The 20106-nt window shown below is 42.2% G+C and overlaps 1 protein-coding gene across 1 annotated transcript; it reads left to right on the top strand.

Annotated features, from left to right (window-relative positions):
* The first annotated feature begins 324 nt into the window (after positions 1-324).
* mfhas1 (multifunctional ROCO family signaling regulator 1) lies at positions 325-19613 on the top strand. The gene is made up of 3 exons (XM_079551908.1): positions 325-738; positions 6947-9969; positions 18766-19613. The coding sequence occupies exons 2-3, from the start codon at positions 6966-6968 to the stop codon at positions 18891-18893; spliced, it is 3132 nt and encodes a 1043-aa protein (XP_079408034.1). The 5' UTR covers positions 325-738; positions 6947-6965; the 3' UTR covers positions 18894-19613.
* Positions 19614-20106: the final 493 nt, after the last annotated feature.

The following is a 20106-nucleotide window of genomic DNA, read 5'->3' as shown; positions in this document are numbered from 1 at the left end:
CAGTCATTTTATGTTTACGTTCAAATAGAGCAGAATAGGCTACTGAAAATTATAGGTTATCATACTTGTGCATACCTCAGTCTCTTATTACGTGTATTCAGTCTAGATCCCTGGTCCATACGTATAAAAAAAAAAAAAAGGACTTCATCAGTCAATTACTGTACAAAAAAGTATCTGAATATTACTTTTCTTCGTGAACACGCTTCCTTCCAACATATAGGGGTATAGGTATAGGTATAGATAGGTTTAAAGCGAATGTATGGGCCGGACCACGTGTGAGCAACAGAGCTCTGGGCGGTCACTTTCCCCTCGCCCCCTGTGGCCTGCGAGGGATCGAGCAGGAAGAAGGGATAGTGGAAGGTGGGCCCATATTGACGCAGTGTATGGTGTGCACACAGAGGGCGTCGCTGCTCCTCTACTCCTCCGCCGCCGCCGCCTCACCCTCTCCCAAACGCCGAACACAGAGCGCCGCCGAAACCCCAACACCATTCACCCACGGACGGAGGGCGCGTTTGAGGGAAGTGGAAGGGCCATTATGAGGCGGAAAGCGCGTCCATTGCTGCGCTCCAGTCGTCGGGGATTACCGTGTGCGCTATAATCACGGTCGGTTTGTTTTCATTGTGTGTGTGGCGCAGGAGGAGGAGGAGGAGGATGTGCGCAGGAGCAACGCGGTGTCCGAGGCCAGTGTTATCATCATCATCGTTCAAAATGCGTGACTCTCCGCCGGTGTACTCGGGTGTTTTGGTGACTGCGGTCAAGTGAGCCGTCATCCGCAAAATGCCAGTCAAGCCAGCCGTAATGTTGTTTTGTAGTGCGCGATTATTGCCGCTAACACGGTAGGCCAATGGGCTCAGGTTTAGGGACCGTCAACAATGTATTGTACGTTCTTTTAAGCGTAGATTATTACAACGACTGCACTAGGCCAATGCACTGAATAATAGGGACCGTCAACAAAATAATGTACGTGTAGACTACTGCGAATACGCGAGACCAATGTACGGAGAATTAGGGACCGTCAACAATGTAATTTCTCCTCTAAAAATTGAATCTTTCCGACATTTCGGATGGTATTAAAGAGTCCTTTGAAAGGTTTCACTCATTTCTCTGTGGGTTATTGTTAGTCACCTCTCACACTCACTATGTGCATAATATGACCCAATTCCACTGTATAATTTATGAATAAATACACTACCAATATGCCTATTTGGTCATTTTGAACATGTCACTAAAGCTCCTTTTTCTAACATATAGGGAAGGTTTTAAAGAGTCCTTTGAAAGGTTTCACTAATTTCTCCGTGGCTAATTGTTACTCACCTCTCACACTCACAATGTGACTAATTTGACCCAATTTCACTGTATAATTTATGAATAAATACACCACCAATATGCCTATTTGGTCATTTTGAACATGTAACAAAAGCTCCTTTTTCTAACATATAGGGAAGGTTTTAAAGAGTCCTTTGAAAGGTTTCAATAATTTCTCAGTGGCTAATTGTTACTCACCTCTCACACTCACAATGTGACTAATTTGACCCAATTTCACTGTATAATTTATGAATAAATACACTACCAATATGCCTATTTGGTCATTTTGAACATGTAACAAACGGTCCTTTTTCTTACATATAGGGAAGGTTTTAAAGAGTCTTTTGAAAGGTTTCACTCATTTCTCCGTGGCTAATTGTTACTCACCTCTCACACTCACAATGTGCCTAATTTGACCCAATTTCACTGCACAATTTATGAATAAATACACTACCAATATGCCTATTTGGTCATTTTGAACATGTAACAAAAGCTCCTTTTTCTTAGATATAGGGAAGGTTTTAAAGAGTCTTTTGAAAGGTTTCACTCATTTCTCAGTGGGTAATTGTTACTCACCTCTCACACTCACTATGTGCCTAATTTGACCCAATTTCACTGCACAATTTATGAATAAATACACTACCAATATGCCTATTTGGTCATTTTGAACATGTAACAAAAGCTCCTTTTTCTTAGATATAGGGAAGGTTTTAAAGAGTCCGTTGAAAGGTTTCACTCATTTCTCAGTGGGTAATTGTTACTCACCTCTCACACTCACTATGTGCCTAATTTGACCCAATTTCACTGCACAATTTATGAATAAATACACTACCAATATGCCTATTTGGTCATTTTGAACATGTAACAAAAGCTCCTTTTTCTAACATATAGGGAAGGTTTTAAAGAGTCCTTTGAAAGGTTTCACTAATTTCTCCGTGGCTAATTGTTACTCACCTCTCACACTCACAATGTGCCTAATTTGACCCAATTTCACTGCACAATTTATGAATAAATACACTACCAATATGCCTATTTGGTCATTTTGAACATGTAACAAAAGCTCCTTTTTCTTAGATATAGGGAAGGTTTTAAAGAGTCCGTTGAAAGGTTTCACTCATTTCTCAGTGGGTAATTGTTACTCACCTCTCACACTCACTATGTGCCTAATTTGACCCAATTTCACTGCACAATTTATGAATAAATACACTACCAATATGCCTATTTGGTCATTTTGAACATGTAGCAAAAGCTCCTTTTTCTAACATATAGGGAAGGTTTTAAAGAGTCCTTTGAAAGGTTTCACTAATTTCTCAGTGGCTAATTGTTACTCACCTCTCACACTCACAATGTGACTAATTTGACCCAATTTCACTGTATAATTTATGAATAAATACACTACCAATATGCCTATTTGGTCATTTTGAACATGTAACAAAAGCTCCTTTTTCTTAGATATAGGGAAGGTTTTAAAGAGTCCGTTGAAAGGTTTCACTCATTTCTCAGTGGGTAATTGTTACTCACCTCTCACACTCACTATGTGCCTAATTTGACCCAATTTCACTGCACAATTTATGAATAAATACACTACCAATATGCCTATTTGGTCATTTTGAACATGTAACAAACGGTCCTTTTTCTAACATATAGGGAAGGTTTTAAAGAGTCCTTTGAAAGGTTTCACTCATTTCTCAGTGGGTAATTGTTACTCACCTCTCACACTCACTATGTGCCTAATTTGACCCAATTTCACTGCACAATTTATGAATAAATACACTACCAATATGCCTATTTGGTCATTTTGAACATGTAACAAAAGCTCCTTTTTCTAACATATAGGGAAGGTTTTAAAGAGTCCTTTGAAAGGTTTCACTAATTTCTCCGTGGCTAATTGTTACTCACCTCTCACACTCACAATGTGCCTAATTTGACCCAATTTCACTGCACAATTTATGAATAAATACACTACCAACATGACGTCATTTTGAACATGTAGCAAAAGCTCCTTTTTCTTACATATAGGGAAGGTTTTAACGAGTCCTTTGAAAGGTTTCACTCATTTCTCAGTGGGTAATTGTTTCCTTCCCTATATGTAAGAAAAAGGACCCCGAGGCGACACCAGGCCAGCTTGGAGACATAGTCCCACCACCGTGTCCTGGGTCTTCCACGAGGCCTTGTCCCACTAGGACATGCCTGAAACACCTCCCGCGGGAGGCGACCAGGAGGCATCCGGAACAGATGCCCGAGCCACCTCAGCTGGATCCTTTCGACGTGAAGGAGCAGCGACTCTACTCCGAGCTCCTCCCGGGTAACTGAGCTCCTCACCCGATCTCGAAGGGTTCGCCCAGCCACCCTGCGGAGGAAACTCATTTTGGCCGCTTGTATTCGCGATCTTGTCCTTTCGGTCATGACCCAAATCTCATGACCATAGGTGAGGGTGGGAACGTAGATCGATCGGTAAATCGAGAGCTTTGCCACCCGACTCAGCTCCCTCTTCACCACGACAGACCGATACATCAACCGCATCACTGCTGACGCTGTCGATCTCACGCTCCATCCGTCCCTCACTCGTGAACAAGACCCCGAGATACTTGAACTCCTCCACTTGAGGTAAGGACTCCCCACCGACCTGTAGAGGGGAAGCCACCTTTTTCCGGTGGAGAACCATGGCCTCAGATTTGGAGGTGCTGATCCTCATCCCGGCCGCTACACACTCGGCTGCAAACCGCCCCAGAGCGCGCTGAAGGTCCTGGTTTGTTGAAGCCAACAGCACAACATCGTCTGCAAACAGTAGAGATGAGATCTTGAGGCTCCCAAACCAGACACCCTCCGGCCCCTGGCTGCGCCTAGAAATTCTGTCCATAAAAGTAATGAACAGAACCGGTGACAAAGGGCAGCCCTGGCGGAGACCAACACGCACCGGGAACAGGTCTGACTTACGGTCAGCAATGCGAATCAAGCTCCTGCTGCGGTCATACAGGGAACGGACAGCCCTTAACAGAGGGCCCCAGACCCCATACTCCCGGAGCACCCCCCACAGGGCACCACGAGGGACGCGGTCGAACGCCTTCTCCAGGTCCACAAAACACATGTGGACTGGTTGGTCGAACTCCCACGAACCCTCGAGCACCCGATGAAGGGTATAGAGCTGGTCCAGTGTGCCACGACCAGGACGAAAACCGCATTGTTCCTCCTGGATCCAAGGTTCAACTATCGGCCGGATCCTCCTCTCCAGCACCCTGGAGTAGACCTTACCGGGGAGGCTAAGGAGGGTGATTCCTCTGTAATTGGAACACACCCTCCGATCCCCCTTTTTAAAGAGAGGGACCACCACCCCGGTCTGCCAATCCAGGGGCGCTGTCCCCGACCGCTACGCGATGTTGCAGAGATGTGTCAGCCAAGACAGTCCTACAACATCCAGAGACTTAAGGTACTCAGGACGAATCTCATCCACCCCCGGAGCCCTGCCACCGGGGAGCTTTCTCACCACCTTGGTGACTTCAGCCCCGGTGATGGGCGAGCCCACCTCAGAGTCCCCAGCCTCTGCTTCCTCATTGGAAGACGTGACGACGGGATTGAGGAGGTCCTCGAAGTACTCCTTCCACCGACCGACGACATCCCCAGTCGAGGTCAGCAGCTCCCCACCCGCACTGTAAACAGTGTTGGTGAAGCACCGCTTCCCCTTCCTGAGGCACCGGATGGTTTGCCAGAATCTCTTCGAGGCCAACCGATAGTCTTCCTCCATGGCCTCCCCGAACTCCCCCCAGACCCGAGTTTTAGCCTCCGCGACCGCACGAGCTGCAGCACGCTTGGCCTGCCGGTACGTCTCAGCTGCCTCAGGAGTCCCATACGCCAACAAGGCCAGGTAGGACTCCTTCTTCAGCTTGACGGCATCCCTTACTTCCGGGCGCCACCACCGGGTTCGGGGATTGCCGCCGCGACAGGCACCAGAGACCTTACGGCCACAACTACGAGGAGTAACAATTACCCACTGAGAAATTAGTGAAACCTTTCAAAGGACTCTTTAAAACCTTCCCTATATGTAAGAAAAAGGAGCTTTTGTTACATGTTCAAAATGACCAGTCATGTTGGTTGTGCATTTATTCATAAATTATACAGTGAAATAGGGTCAAATTAGGCACATAGTGAGTGTGAGAGGTGAGTAACAATTAGCCACTGAGAAATTAGTGAAACCTTTCAAAGGACTCTTTAAAACCTTCCCTATATGTTAGAAAAAGGAGCTTTTGTTACATGTTCAAAATGACCAAATAGGCATATTGGTAGTGTATTTATTCATAAATTATACAGTGAAATTGGGTCAAATTAGGCACATAGTGAGTGTGAGAGGTGAGTAACAATTAGCCACAGAGAAATTAGTGAAACCTTTCAAAGGACTCTTTAAAACCTTCCCTATATGTTAGAAAAAGGAGCTTTTGTTACATGTTCAAAAAGACCAAATAGGCATATTGGTAGTGTATTTATTCATAAATTATACAGTGAAATTGGGTCAAATTAGTCACATAGTGAGTGTGAGAGGTGACTAACAATAACCCACAGAGAAATGAGTGAAACCTTTCAAAGGACTCTTCAAAACCTTCCCTATATGTAAGAAAAAGGAGCTTTAGTGACATGTTCACAATGACCAAATGGGCATATTGGTAGTGTATTTATTCATAAATTGTACAGTGGAATTGGGTCATATTATGCACATAGTGAGTGTGAGAGGTGACTAACAATAACCCACAGAGAAATGAGTGAAACCTTTCAAAGGACTCTTTAAAACCTTCCCTATATGTAGGAAAAAGGACCGTTTGTTACATGTTCCAAATAGTCATATTGGTAGTGTATTTATTCATAAATTGTACAGTGAAATTGGGTCATATTAGGCACATAGTGAGTGTGAGAGGTGACTAACAATAACCCACAGAGAAATGAGTGAAACCTTTCAAAGGACTCTTTAAAACCTTCCCTATATGTAGGAAAAAGGAGCTTTAGTGACATGTTCAAAATGACCAAATAGTCATATTGGTAGTGTATTTATTCATAAATTGTACAGTGGAATTGGGTCATATTATGCACATAGTGAGTGTGAGAGGTGACTAACAATAACCCACAGAGAAATGAGTGAAACCTTTCAAAGGACTCTTTAAAACCTTCCCTATATGTAGGAAAAAGGAGCTTTAGTGACATGTTCAAAATGACCAAATAGTCATATTGGTAGTGTATTTATTCATAAATTGTACAGTGGAATTGGGTCATATTATGCACATAGTGAGTGTGAGAGGTGACTAACAATAACCCACAGAGAAATGAGTGAAACCTTTCAAAGGAGTCTTTAATACCATCCGAAATGTCGGAAAGATTCAATTTTTAGAGGAGAAATTACATTGTTGACGGTCCCTAATTCTCCGTACATTGGTCTCGCGTATTCGCAGTAGTCTACACGTACATTATTTTGTTGACGGTCCCTATTATTCAGTGCATTGGCCTAGTGCAGTCGTAAAAGAACGTACAATACATTGTTGACGGTCCCTAAACCTGAGCCCATTGGCCTACCGTGCTAGCGGCAGTAATCGCGCACTACAAAACAACATTACGGCTGGCTTGACTGGCATTTTGCGGATGACGGCTCACTTGACCGCAGTTTTTGGTGTGTCGTGAAGATGGGCTTGTCTCTGGATACCACCCATGCTGCTGCTGCTGCGTGCACAACGACGATGCGTACTGCAAATGAAAACAAGGAGGAGGAGGAGGTGGTGGTGGCGGTGTCTGGCTGCAACGCCATGGAGGACAAGGAGAACAACCTAAAGACGGCCCGGATATGGAGGGATGCTGCCCTAAGATCCAGGAAGCTTAGGAGTAACCTGCGCCAGCTCACCCTGTGCTCCAAAAACAACCAGGAGATCATATTACCAGATGATATAGCCGAGATAGAGGTGCTCAATCTGGGTAATAATTTCCTCCAGGAGCTGCCCGAGGGCCTGGGATCCAGTCTTAACAACCTCCGCGTTCTTGTTCTCAGGAGGAATAAGTTCACAGCTATTCCCGGAGTTATTTTCGAGCTTGGACAGTTGCTTGAGCTGGACATGAGCCACAACTGCCTAAGGAACCTGAATGATGACGTGGGCAAGTTAAAGGCACTTAAAAAGCTCTCTGTCAGTCATAACAAAATACAACATTTACCCTCTCAAATGGGTGTGCTTAAATTTTTGGAAGAACTTGATGTCAGCTTCAATGAGCTTCGGGATCTGCCCAAATCTCTCTGTAACCTCACTAAGCTGCGAACACTGGATGCAGATCACAACAAGCTGAACCAGTTTCCCTCTGAGATCCTTGGTCTTGGGGATTTAGAGGAGCTAGACCTGTCTGGGAATAAGTTTGAAATCGTACCAGCGGATATTGTGAAACTAAAGTCCATCAAAATCCTGTGGCTCAGTAGTCTTCACATTTCCACACTACCGGACACTTTCTGCCAACTGCACAAGATTGAGAGCCTCATGCTGGACAGTAACCACCTACGAATGCTGCCTCCTGCCTTCACGAACCTGCACAGACTGAAAATGCTTAATCTGTCCTCAAATTATTTCGAAGCGTTTCCTGAGGTTATTTTAAGCATCCCGGGATTAGAGGAACTTTACCTGAGTCGAAACAAACTGACTTGCATACCAGAAGGTTTAGGGCAGCTTGTAAATTTGGCCAATCTCTGGTTGGACAATAACAGCATGACATATCTGCCGGACTCTATTGTAGAACTTTCGAAATTGGAAGAGCTTGTTTTACAGGGTAATCAAATAGCCATACTCCCTGATAATTTTGGAAAGCTGTCCCAAGTGAACATTTGGAAAGTCAAGGATAACCCTCTAATCCAGCCTCCTTATGAGGTGTGTATGAAGGGGATACCATACATTGCTGCCTATCAAAAAGAACTTGCACAATCCCAGGTTGCTGTGAAGCCAAGACTCAAACTTGTCTTAATGGGTATGAAAAATTCTGGGAAAACTCTGCTAAGGAAGTGTATTGTTGGCAAACAGCAGTGTATACCAGATTTCCATGGAAACAAAGGAATTGAAGTCACTAACTGGGTAGCAGATGTAGACAGATCTCTAATGTTTATAGTGTATGATTTGTCAGGGAAGAAATATTTTGACCTCATAAAACCTTTTTTTCTGTCTCCCGGTGCTTTGTATATCCTTGTTGTAAATCTGAAAGCGTATACATCTAATAACTTTTATGCCCATGTTGGACATTTTCTTCACCTCCTCGGTGCCAAAGTTCCTCATGCTGTAGTGTGCATAGTGGGCACACACACAGACGCGTGTGGAGACATGGAGGTGGAGGAGAAAAGCCTGGACATACACAGACAGATCAGCCTCCAGGAGAGGAAGGACATGCAGTCTCTGAGAGAACTCATTCAGCAGTTGGACCTGGCTTTGGAGCAGGGCTTCAATGTCCGCTCTTTAAGTCCTCATATACCTTTCTGTGGTGTTTCTGACAGGAACCTGCGGCGCACAAAGTCCCAGCTGCAGTACATGCTGAACCACAGGCTGCAGATCCTCTCCCCTGTGCTGTCTGTCAGCTGTACTTCACAGAACAACATCCAGAAGCTAAGGGACAAGCTCATGTCTGTAGCTGACCACAGAGACATATTTCCCAATCTCCACCGTGTGCTGCCTAAGTCGTGGCAGATGCTGGAGGAATTGCACTTTAAACCCAAAGATCTGTGGATTTCCTGGTGGGACTCTGCCCGTCTGGGACTCCAGGCTGGGCTCACAGAGGATCGTTTACAGTGTGCTTTGTCCTACCTACATGAAAGCGGAAAACTGCTTTATTTTGAGGACAGTCTCACACTCAAAGAATATGTTTTTCACAATCTTCCAAGATTCATAGCAATTTTGAATGTGTTTTTCCAGAGAGAGGAATCCACTCTCTTGGACCGACTTTTGTCTGAGGGTGAAAGGGGGGACAAAGGGAGAGTAAGACTGGTCATTGAGGATGGAAACGGAGAGAGTCTCAGGGTTACACATCTGCAGCATTTTGTGGAGGGCTTTCTTCAAAATGGCCTCCTGCCCTCTAACGTAATTCGCCTGCTGCTAAGACCACTCATTCAGACCCAGCAGGACCTACACCTCATCATGGAGCTCCTGGAGAAGATGGGGATCTGCTACTGTATCAACAAACCTCGCAGCATGCCTCTTAATGGAGCCACTGTGTGGTACAGGTTCCCCAGCTATGTGAACAATGGTTCATCCAGCAGCGGAGAAGCTTCAGCTTCCGGAGGCTCTCCCTGTCAGTTCTTCTCTGTGGAGCAGCTGCACATTCAGTACTGCTTCCCTGTGTTCTTTCCTCCAGGACTGTTTGCACGTTTCAGTGTGCGGATAAACAGCCATGTGGTTCAGAGGTCGGATGGAAGACATCACATCAGTGCATATCGTGGAAAGGTCCCTGTGATAATAAGCCACCATCCATCCAAAGGAAAACTAACAGAGACAGTGTCCATAGTCAGCCATGCTTCCCTACCAAATATTTGGACTGCATGGCAAGCTATCATGCCTCTGGTGGAAGAATTGAACTTGCTGCTTCAAGAGTGGCCTGCACTCCACTACTCTGTGCATATCCTGTGTTCAAAGTGCCTCAAAAGAGGGTCATCCCGCCCACATGCCTTTCCAGGTAATTATTTACCAATTCTATTGACTCTTTTTCTATAGCACTCAAGGTGATTGCATATTGCTGCAATGTCCATGCTGCATATGGGCAATGCAGCAAAATGCAATCACCTTGAGTAATAGTTATTTTTTCAGAACATTTTTCAGAAAATGAGAATATTGTGTACATTTACTCTTATAACTACTCTACTTACTCTAATAAGTACATTTACTCTAATCAATCAGTTGGGGTGGTCGTAATATAAACTGCTTGACAACAATCATATTGTGTTGTGAGTAGAACGGCACGATTTTGACTAAAAACCTAACTGCGATTTTGCAGACAAATATTGCAATTGCTATTGAATTTGGGATTTTTTATATTTGATACCTTTAAATGCATAAACTGCTAAAATGTGAAGGAAATCATGTTACTTTTAGACTGTCAAAGAAATAGCTCAAATTGCCCCACATTAGAACAATACACAATAATCTTCTTTCAACAATATGTGGTTTCATGTGGACAGCACCCTCTTCTGGAGGAGTTTCGCTGACAGTCTGAGTACCTCTGGGGGACAGCCAGAATCTGCTGCATGGAAACTCGGAAATGTTATCTATTGCAGCTGAACCTGAGATCAGGGCTCCACAATTCTTCCTGGTGAACGTCTATCACTCAAACGACAGAAGGGAAAAAACCTCAGCCTCTTGTGGTCAGCTTATTGCAGTAGTCAAAACTTTGATTGCGATTGGATATCAATAAACCTCGCAGCTCTAGTTGTAAGCTATATTTATTGACCTGTACCATGGCAACTTTTTAAAGTTTTCACCAGACCATCCAGATTGTTACTGCAGTAGTCTTTCCAAAGATATATAACAAAATACTGATAGAAAAGGTCAGGAAATATATGTTAGCATCGTGAGTATTATGAAAATGTAGTTCTTGCATTCTGTTTAAATGCAAGTTGTTACTGGATACGTCTTTCAGGGCCAGTAAGTGAGAAGAATTCCATGGAAAGTGCTCTTTTTATTTGGCCAGTGAACCAGAACAGGAAGTGCTGTGTACTTTCCTTGTGGGAGCTGTAAAAAGGGTGTCAGTGAAACAGCTTGGCTTTATCACCTTTATTCGACTCTCCACTATTTTTAAAGTTATCCTATGATTTTCCATTTATATTTGTATAATTTGCTTTTTGAAGACAGCAGAAGTATGAAATAACTATTAAGTGATGTGTTTACATGAGTGAAGATAAACATAACGTAACTGACAAACAGGACTTATTTTTTCGTTCGCTTGCACCTTCCATTGATGTTTTATGCCTGTGTGTAGGACACTCTCCTCTGGCCTTTTATGGACATGATATTTGGCCGCTGCTGTTGCAGAGATCGGGCTGTAGTTGGGTTACTGAAGGAAGAATATGTTCAGTTTGTGAAATAATGTATTGAAATCACTGATGGCCTCCACCAAGAGTTCACTTTCACATGCACAGTCCCAATCAAAAGAGTAAATTGGGATTTTATATAGGCTGTGATGTATTGAGTTTACAAATTCGCACAGGGCATTGGTCAAGGGCAGTAATCATATGTTCTGGTTGCTCTTGTATTCTTGTTTATTGGACTGTTCCTTATATCTAAAAAGGGACAATAGCTGCATAAGCGGAACTACAGGCAGTGTTGGGGAGAATACATAGAAACTTTATTTAGTCACAGAATACTGAACACTCGCCTTAAAATGTATTTAGTAACGTATTCCATGACTTTGTCCAATCAGAGTATTGTATTCTGAATATGTAGAATACATTCATGTTGATTTGCATATTATTAATGCATAAAAGTGGCGTATGATTAAGAAGATGTTTAGGCTACACTTTGCACATGCCCACAGCCCAGAAGAAATCTTTAGCCCGGCTGTTTTGATCTTTCTTATTAATGTTATGATTATGATTATTAATGATTGAGTGCTATGATGTATTCCTTTGATTTTAAGAAAGTAACTGTAAAATGAAATGAAAGAGTAACTGTACCTGAATACTTTCACCCAAAATGAGTATTCTAATTACGTATTATTCAGTTATTACCCAATGCTGGCTACATATGGACGATCTGCAAGATATAAAAAATCAGGAGTATAGTTATTTCAGTATTCAGACTGAGCCTTAGTGACTACGTTTACTACTTCTACTCGCCTGTCTGACTCCTCTTACTGATGTGTGCAGATGTGTATGACCAAAACTACTGAAAGATTCAGCAGATGACTAGCATGAATAGAGACAACAGAGCTTGTTTGTTAATTAACTTGTAAAACAAATCAACCTGTGTTAAGTCAATCAAACGGTGACTCAGCCTTCAGCCTCTGGCTGTGTGTTCTCCCTGCACAACGCCCTAATTTTCCATTTAGAGAGTGTGCGGATAAAGATCACTTTAGCTCAAGGGCTGCCTCACGAGGAGTCACGGCTCTATTATTACAGACAAGTATTAGTTTGAACCTGTTTGGAGTCGGATGATTTTTGAATCAAACTCTAATGATGATTGATGAATACCTGTTTTACTAAGTTTTAGAAATGTGTGGAATTCAGCTCATGTGAATTTAATATGCTGCCCAAGGTATTAATTTTAGTTTATCATAGAGAGCTCTAAAGTTGTGGTGCTAGCAGGCCTCTTTTTTTTAATCTCCGTTCCTTATTCCACAATTCATTGCACAATTCTCCATTCATGTATCATCAAAAATCACCAGTTATTATTTAATTTGTGAAGAGGATTTAAAAACCTACTACTTTTGTGTTGCTCTCCGGCTCCGCACAGCCACATTTTTGTTTGTGCTTTCATTTTTGCATGGAGTGAGCTCTATAAACACAGAGATGAACATTCAGTGCACGGGCAACAGCTCTGGTGGACATTCCTGCAGTCGGCATGCCAATGGCGCGCACCCTAGAAATTTGCGACATCTGTGGCATTGTGCTGTGTGTAGAACTGATCATTTCAGATTGGACTTTTATTGCAGACAGCCCAAGGCACACCTGGGCAATATTCATGCGGTCTCATCCACATTAAGGTGGCATGGATTCACTTGACAAAGGAAACTGCTCACTAATACAGATTTGTGAATTTTTTTGGAGAGAAATGGTCTAATGTATAAAAAGAAAAGGTTTCATGTCTTTGAGTTCACCCCATAAAATGAGAGCAAAAGTGTAATTAATATATTTTATTGGTCTTGAGTTCAGGCTGTGCATAATTTATCTATAAAATGCTGAACAGTAGGGCAGGGCAATGACACTTTACTGAAAACCAGCATTGTGGGAGATTTAAATGCTGACTTGATAGAAATCTTCATTCCTCAATGGTGTTTTTGTCACTCTTAAATGTTCTTGTCAGCAACTTAACAGCACAGTCGAGTGCGTTGGTGCTTCATCATGCACATTCTTGTGGTGCGGAGCCAAATCAGTTCACCACAAATCACAATCTGCTGCAAGCGTTTTCTATTAACGTGTGTAAACTGTCAGCTCCGGTTTTCAGAAGGAAATTTAAAGTGTCAGTTTTAAAAAGAGAGAGATTATATATTTAATCTTAATTTTGCCAAACCAGTCTGTGTCGGGGTGATAATTCAACAGCTTGTTGTAACATGCCCACACTTTGTGCCCACTGTCATACTTGCCGATCTCAGTTTCCTAAATCATGTTTTGGCTTCATTCTCATCTCAGGCCAGTGTGGGAGGAATCCTTTGCTGAGATAATATCAGATTGTGGTTGACAATGGGAAATTGTACTTATATACCACACATAAAGCAGTTTCGGTTTCGTAAGATTTTCTGTACTGCACAGTCATCTCCAAGAAATTCTGTTCGATACTATGTAATAATGTTTTTGTCAAATAACACATTGATAGATTTCTGCAGCCTATACAATGGCTACAATCCGGTGTGGTGCGTTTGTAAATATGCACTGTCCCGACCAAGTAAGTGACAATCGACAGTCAATCCTGTGGCATGAACGGAAAGTTAAAGGGATATTTCAGGATTTTTGAGATAGGGCCTCATTTCCTAGTTATCCAGAGTGTCGCTCATTTCTGAAGATATTTTTTTTGTAATTCATGCATTTCTTGTATTTGAAGAGTTTCGTGGCACTAGGCTAGTGCAAGGCTAGCGCATTTCTATGGTATCAGCTAGCCTGCATTAAAAACAGTCTTACGCACTCCATTGTGAACCTGAGGCAAATCACTTATAACCCCAGACTAACCATATACATGTCTGTGTCCATAGAATAATTGTTGGAATATAACTGATCTTGCGTCGCATGAATGATCGCATTTTGAGGGACTATTTTCTAGCAGATCACTCCGCCGCCGCGTAGCTTATACAACCATGAAGCTGATGCTGCTCAAATATATTTAATTGCAAATGGTTTAAATGATTCTATCGACAGAGACATTTATATCGTTAGTCTGGCGTTATAAGTGATTTGTCTCAAGTGCACTGTGGAGTCAGACTGTTTTTCATGCAGGCTAGCTGATACCGTAGAAATGCGCTAGCCTTGCACTAGCCTAGCGTCACGTAACTCTTCAAATACAAGAACTGCATGAATTAGAGAAAAAATATCTACAGAAATCAGTCGCACTCTGGATAACTAGGAAATGAGGCCCTATGTCAAAAATCCTGAAATACCCCTTTAATGAACGTGTGAACGAGTGAAATCTTTGTTTTTGTCATCTCGCTCAGCCCTAATTAACTGAATACATTCATTGTCACCATAATGAATTCTGTGAGAAAACCTGACAGTGTTAATAGTACAGACGGTAATCCCAGGGTAATGGCAATCCTGTTACATCACCGGTGTTAAGCTGAAGCATTACCTCGGACACGTGATGGCAGCAGTGTACTGTTTACACCTGTGTGTGTGACGCCTCGTTCGGCCTGAGCTCTGCAGCAGCTTATCCTTTGCTTTTGACTGTTGGTTCAGTGGAGCCAACCTTGAACTTGCATTCTCGCTGCCTTCCTCAGAGCATGTTGTTGATTAATACTGTTAGTTGGACAATTTTTTTAATTTTTTTATTAGTCCCTTTGGCTTAAAGGAACAGCCACCGTTTTTACATATTGAAAAATGTTCTTACCTGAGCTTAGACGAGTTGATGCGTACCTGTCTGGTCTTTACGCTTGCACTCAGTCATGCAAAAAGACCAAAGACGTTGTTAGCGTTTAGCCTCTCCTCCTCTCCTCTATGGGGCCAAACAGGGGTGAAGTTAGAAGCGACCAAGCTCTTCCACGTATTGTAAGGCGTAATAACACCTCAGGAGCACTTTGACTTTACTGCGCGGACGTTGAAGTGCTCCTACGGTGTTAGTTTGCGTAACTATACTTGGATTGTGTCACTACTCACATAACCGTATATAAATAGGGAAAACGTGGAAGAGCTTGGTCGCTTCTAACTTCACCCCGTTTGGCCCCATAGAGGAGAGGAGGAGAGGCTAAATGCTAACAACATCTTTGGTCTTTTTGCGCGACTGAGCGCCAGCGTAAAGACCAGACAGGTACGCATCAACTCGTCTAAGCTCAGGTAAGAACATATTACAATATGTAAAAACGGTGGCCTGCTCCTTTTAAATGCCCAATATTTCTTCATTAAAAATGCTGCTTCACTGAAATAAAATGATAATCATGCAACTGATGTTATCCTTCTAAATAAGTCATAGTTTCTAAAGCATTCAAACCTGTCATATGCACTTAAAAGATAAGATAAGATAAGATAAGATAAGATGATACTTTATTGATCTCACAGATGGAGAAATTGCATTCGATGAGAGAGCATCCGGCAGCAGCACCCATTCAGTGCGCACCACTCTTACAGCTATGGCAGGACCGCCAGTCTCTTTCTCTCCAGTTCACTATTTACATTTTTGCTATATTGCACTGCTCCAATTTGCAAGTCTACATAGTTCAGGGGCAGCAGTTCACCCTACAGTCTTGGGGGTCGCACATGTGGTCCACAGTTTGTAAGCTGCTTACATGTGTATGAGATCTTTAATCCCTTTGTCCCTGTGAACAAGAGGCCAGTGTTGTATGCCTCGTTTCTTAAGATACCTTGTAATTAAGTGAGCAGGACACAATGGAGTACAACATAATAGTACTAACTTGAATTATTGCAACGATTATGAGTCCAATGGGAGGGTTGGGTCACGATTCTGATCATAGTGTGATTCTTTTTAATGAAAGAAAATCATAAGTACTTTTTTTTTTATCTATGTCTGGAGCCAGAGTGAGGTTGGTGATCACTGTTGAGCTCAATACAGTATTTTGTCTTTATACATATTTCTGGCCCTTGCTGACTTTTTAGCTGAGATCTATATCACTAACCTTTTTTAATAATACTTTTGTTACACCGAAGTCCAAGATCTGTCCAATGTGTGAAGAACTATTGTTGAACTGTAGGTTATGATGTTGCGTCTTGGAGCCGGATGAGTGTCATGTTGCACCTATAGGATTATCCCTGTGATCGCTTATCTCTAATGGAGACTTTCCTATACATCCTATTATTGTTTGCTCACGTTTCCTCAGCTGCTTCACTTCATAAATGTTGAGCATTCTATTCATTTCAATCAATCAAATATTTATTTCTACAGCACATTTAAAAGCAAACAACCACTATAGACCAAAGTGCTGATCAGACTGACTTGGAGGAGAACACAACAAGACATATTCAAGATAAAATTACCAATGTGCATTATCATAACGGCTATGGACAATGATAAAAATAAGTGTTGAGTGCATTATCCCTTACTTAGTCGATTGTGCTGTAAATAATGGCCCATGTAATTCATATTTATTTCTATTTTAGTGTGGCGTTGTAGACCGTTAAACCGGCACAGGGACACGTGTCAGTCCAATGGTCCAATTGAGCTTTTTGTAAAGCAAGATTCACTGGCATTTCACAAGCCATGGCCCACAGTCAGTGCTGAAGTACAGGAAATCAAATCACAGTCCAACACTCTCTGAATGGCCCTCAGCAGCTCAGCTTCTCTCCACTGCTTAACATCCTGCCCCCCACAGGGAGTTTTCTGGAGACAGGAAAGTGTTTTGTTTTTTTATCCATGAGAGGATGCACATTCTTTTATGAAAAAAAACCCAAAGGACTTCGTTGAGTGCAGCCATGAGAACTGTAATGGAAAGTTTGTCAGGGAAACCGGCCAAGCTCAGAGGAATGTACCTGTTACTGATGTTTAAATTTGGAGGCCCGACAGCAGATCGGCTCGTTCCTCCTCTTTAAGTCAGGGAAGTGTCTGACGCCCCCCCATTGTCCTCACACTCATGTTTGTGCGTTTGTGTTGAGCCAGATTCCTGGATTCAGGGGAGGAGTTATTAGCTTTGACCTATTTCAGTGGCTGCATGACTACTCATCCACTTCCAGGAACAAAATCGCTGAATTCCTTATGAGGAGGATGGCTAAAGCAGTGACAAAACTCTGTCTGGGGTTGGTGAGTAAGTCGGCTGCTGTGAAAAGAGTCTTTATCTGGATTATGTCCAAACTGCCCCAGAGTGAAAGAGTAGCACAAAATCAATAAGCCTAATGGTTTAAGTGCTGCTAACAATGTAATGGCCAGTGGTGCCAAGACAACAGTAGCCTTGGAATAGCAAAGGAATATTGAGAAGTCCATAAGATGATGCCTACCTCTTGTTTCAGTTAGGGGAGAGTGGGATGGGTTGGGTCACATAACACATTTCTTAGCTTTACTGCCAAGGCAAGTTTTGCCAGTATTCTAAGTATGCACACTCTCCAGGACAATGAGTAGATACCTCTAAATCATGAGGCTTTAATTCAATAGAAACAGAATAGTACCTGTATTAATTATTGCAATATTCTTACTTTTACAAAAATATAAATAATAAGAATTCTCTAAGATACTATCATCTAGTCATAGTAAAATGTTAGTGTGTCTACCAGGAGAATCGTGAAGGGGGGGAAGAGGGTTGAGTCACGGTTCTCAAGGGTAGATACACTAACATTTATCTATGACTGGATGATTAGAGAATTCATATTGTTAATTTGGTAAAAGTAAGAATAATGAAACATGAAACAAAAAGTGTTTTTTGTTTTTTTTGTTTTTTGTTTTTTTACTCACCTTTCAGACAGCTGACCATGACCTCTCAGTTTGGCCTGGTCTCTCTTATCAGCTCTTCGATGACCTAACCAACCCCGCACTCCCCTCCCTATCTGTTGCCACACATTTCTGGTGGTTCTGTGTTGCATGTGATGCTTTAGAGGTAGTAATAAGCTGTAGATGTCCAAATTAAGCAGTTTAGACCTGGCAAACAAAAACAGGTCAGTTGATGTCTAAAGCAGATTATAAATCTAGCTCAAAGGATAACGACATGGACCTGTTTATCAGTGTACAGGGTGTTTTGCTGCTGTTTGCGATCTAGCTTCACAATAATGGCTACATGTAGAGGCCGTGAAGTCTTTTTGAAATACAGGGATAAAGATTCAAATGAGAACCTGATCTTGCTTTAGACTTGCTGAAAGACAACAGTAAAAAGCTTTGTTTATTGTTATTTCCTGCAGATGGTCAGACGTTTTCTTTGTGCAGGAGGAAAAGCATGTGACAGATTTGTGTGGACTGAATGGGAAGCGTCCTAGAATGTGGAGATGCATAGACTGTATGCTAGTATGTGTTCGCACTATGCACTACGACCCTGATATACAGTACATCTTTTATTTAGCAGCATTATTAAAAGGATTCAATGCAGCAGAGGAACAATAAGATGACTTAAGGACCAAGTTGAATGTACATCTATGGACACTTTTTCTGTACTGCATCTCACACATTGTTTTTGGTCTTTCAGGTGAGCTTCTCAGCCAGCCTCGGCCGGAGGGACTCACCGAGATCATCTGTCCTGTCGGCGCGGAACGTGTGAATGTAGCACTAGTCTACCCTCCTACTCCCACAGTGGTCAGCCCCTGTCCAAAATAACTGCAGTGTTCTACTCGTGGCCTCCCTCCTCACCTAAGTCTGCTTGAAGTTTCCATCAATGCTGAACATGTTTTTGAATGAAAACTTACCCTGTGAAATCCGGGACATCCTGAAATGTTTACTTTTCCTGACTCTAAAATCATTGTGTTTAAGGGGTGTGAAGTTGCACAAATACTGTAGTTACTTGTAAACTGTAGCATCCATTCAAGCACATTATTCACTGTTGAGGACCTTTTTTTATTTAAACTTATGCCACTTGTGTTTCAATTCAATCAATTCAAGCCTATTATAACTAGCAACCATCACATGATATGTATCCACTTTTCACTCGAACACATTTGCTTCACTGTATTTCTTAGTATGGTTTACCACTAAATGCTATGCAGTGATACCCTGAAGTAAGTAAATGCCTACTGCCAAGGAGAGGTCAGTGGATTTTGTACAGCTTGTTCCTGACCAAACACTGAATAATACTCAAGGTTTTCTATACAGCAGTTGCTTAATTTAAATGTGTCACAAGAACCAGGGGGGGTTTATGGGTTGTACTTGTATCCCCTGATTGAGAAAAAGAGGAAGAGTTAATCTTTCAATGTAAAATTATATTTTTATTTTTATATGTTTGCCTTGGGTGTGACCATCCTACTTTTCTCATGTTAAAGGAGCAATGTTGTGCATGACTCACCTGGACTTTGGGATGAACATAAAATACCAAATAAATATCTGGCTTTAATATAACCATTTTGTATGTATTTTTATTGAAAAGTTCAAATATATGCCATGATAGATCACTGATACGATCTGTGCTGTACGCCGAATGTGTCACAATGTTCAGTAAGCCATTAGACCATTGGATCTATACTGCCAAGATTTCGCGAACAGTAGTGAGCGGAGGGTGATTTCATGATCAGATGATGAATCATGTGGGGCACAGCATCCTCCTATTAGATTGTTTTTGAACTTGGTGAACATACAAGCACAGACATAGAATAGGATAGGATACAAATGCAAAATTAAATCTGGATTGGATTATGATTATGTTGCTCCGTCCTAAGAGAAACTAAACCGTCATAAAACTAAAAATATGAGCAACATGCCTACACTCGGGCACCCTCCTAATGAACACAAATGACATCTCTCTAGTAGGTTATTATCCAAGTAAAAGCATTTTGAGCAAGACACATCTTCATGGAGACAAGCTGGTGACGTTCTGCTC

Source organism: Gobius niger (assembly GCF_951799975.1).
Source record: "Gobius niger genome assembly, chromosome: 2".
Taxonomy (NCBI): Eukaryota; Metazoa; Chordata; class Actinopteri; order Gobiiformes; family Gobiidae; genus Gobius; species Gobius niger.
This window is presented reverse-complemented; position numbering and strand designations above follow the sequence as displayed.